Source organism: Pterocles gutturalis, unplaced genomic scaffold, assembly GCF_000699245.1.
Source record: "Pterocles gutturalis isolate BGI_N339 unplaced genomic scaffold, ASM69924v1 scaffold24279, whole genome shotgun sequence".
Classification (NCBI taxonomy): domain Eukaryota; kingdom Metazoa; phylum Chordata; class Aves; order Pterocliformes; family Pteroclidae; genus Pterocles; species Pterocles gutturalis.
Window position 1 is genome coordinate 1 of NW_010136407.1, and position 1,854 is coordinate 1,854.

A 1,854-nucleotide genomic window follows, 5' to 3' on the forward strand; every position below is an offset into this window, starting at 1 on the left:
AAGTTCAGCTTCTAGGTTCAGGTGGGTGCGTTGGCCCGGCCACACCTCCCCATGGAGCCGAGGACGGGGTCCCCAGGGCTCCTGTCCCCAGGACCCCCCGGTCAGCCCCTGGGACACCATGGCCCTGGGATCACGCTGCGGCAGAAAAGATTACACCTTTGCATAACATGTTCCTGGGGCTGCCCTGTCCTCCGATCCGTCCGTCCATCCAGCCACTTGTCCGTCCATCCGTGGCCAGAGGTTGCATGGGGGGGTCCGACGTCCCTGCACCCCAGCTGACCCCTGCGGTCCCCTTGCAGGTGCCACCATGTTCCTGAATAAGTGTGAGGGGGACCTGGGCGAGCTGCAGAAGCTGGGGGACAGCGACGGCACCCCGCCGGCCGCCACTGAGGAGGAGCAGCCCAAGAAGAAGCACCGGAGGAACCGCACCACCTTCACCACCTACCAGCTGCATGAGCTGGAGCGCGCCTTCGAGAAGTCCCACTACCCCGACGTCTACAGCCGCGAGGAGCTGGCCATGAAGGTCAACCTGCCGGAGGTCCGCGTGCAGGTAGGGAGGACACCTGGTGGCCCCGGCACCCCAGACCTGTCCCCTGGGCAGTGGCAGAAGGGACCACCCCAGTGCTGGACAGCTTTGCTCTGCTCCCAGCTCCACTGCTGCTGCCTCGCTCCGTGCCTCAGTTTCCCCATTACTTGAGACAGGAGCAGCATCTCCACAGAGCCAACTTCTCATGACAGAACCTGAGAAGAGATTTAATGGCTGAGCCTCATTCCCCCATGAGGTCCCAGTTTAGCTCATGCCCGTCTGGGCGGGGACGTGGCTTTTAGAGATTTTTTCCCGTGCTGATGGTGGCAGCTCCCATCCCTCCAGCTGCCCCTGCAGGAAAGCAGACAGTCCTCAGCTGCTGGTGACCAATTCCGGTTCTTTAGGGCCGGGAAAGCACAACATCCTCATGGATTTGGGGGTTTTAGGCTTGTCAAAGCAGGGCGGTTCCAGGGGGGGTCAGCAGGGCTGGGGGGGTCTCGCTCCCTAGGCGAGGGCTCTGTGGGGGCAGGTACAGCCCGGGGAACAGCCTGGGGTCCCGCTGGTCTGCTCCCCTCTGCTCCTGGGATTGGTGTGGCGAGACCAGGGCAAGGGAAAGGGTCGGGGAGTTGGAGGTTGAAGAAGTGGCAAACTCACTGCCAAGTGAAGCAGTAATCCCCTTAAAAATGGACTGGGTTTCCCAGACCTCAGCCCCATCCTCTTTCTGGGGGGGTCCAGCCTGCAGGGATACCTCTGCTGAGCTCTCTGAGCAATGACCAGGTTCAAAGAATCACAGAATCATTTGGGTTGGAAAAGACGAAGATGGTTGAGTCCAACCGTTGACCCAACACTGCCCAGCCCACCACGAACCCATGTCCCCAGGTGCCATGTCTACACATCGTTTAAATGCCTCCAGGGAGGCACTCCCCGCTCCCCTGGGCAGCCTGCTCCAGTGCCTGACAACCTTTTCAATGAAGAAATTTTCCCGGTACCCAATCTAAACCTGCCGTGGTGCAACTTGAGGCCGTTGCCTCTTGTCCCGTCCTTACTCAGAAGAGACCGACCCCCCCATCACTGTGGTCTCCCCTGAGCCTCCTCTTCTCCCCACTAAACAACCCCAGTTCCCTCAGCTGCTCCTTGTAGATCTTGTGCTCTAGACCTGTCACCAGCTTCGTTGCTGTTCTTTGGACACCAGGTTGGCACCAGTACAGCCCAGTGTCCAACGATGCCCGTGCCCAGCCCATGGCAGGCAGTCCCTCTGCAGACAGTCTGTACCCCCCCTTTGCACCACATGGCAGACAGCCCCCTGCTGCTGGGGGCTCTGGGGACAC

General features: G+C 60.7%; 1 protein-coding gene across 1 annotated transcript in view; it reads left to right on the forward strand.

Moving 5' to 3' along the window:
* Positions 1-307: 307 nt before the first annotated feature.
* The window catches only part of LOC104468240 (retinal homeobox protein Rx1), a gene marked incomplete at its 3' end in the record, with an annotated part of 1,980 nt that continues 433 nt past the window's right edge, over positions 308-1,854 (forward strand). Inside the window, exon 1 of the mRNA XM_010082300.1 lies at positions 308-550. Coding sequence (XP_010080602.1) covers positions 308-550 — 243 coding nt within the window. The remainder of the gene's footprint in view (positions 551-1,854) is intronic.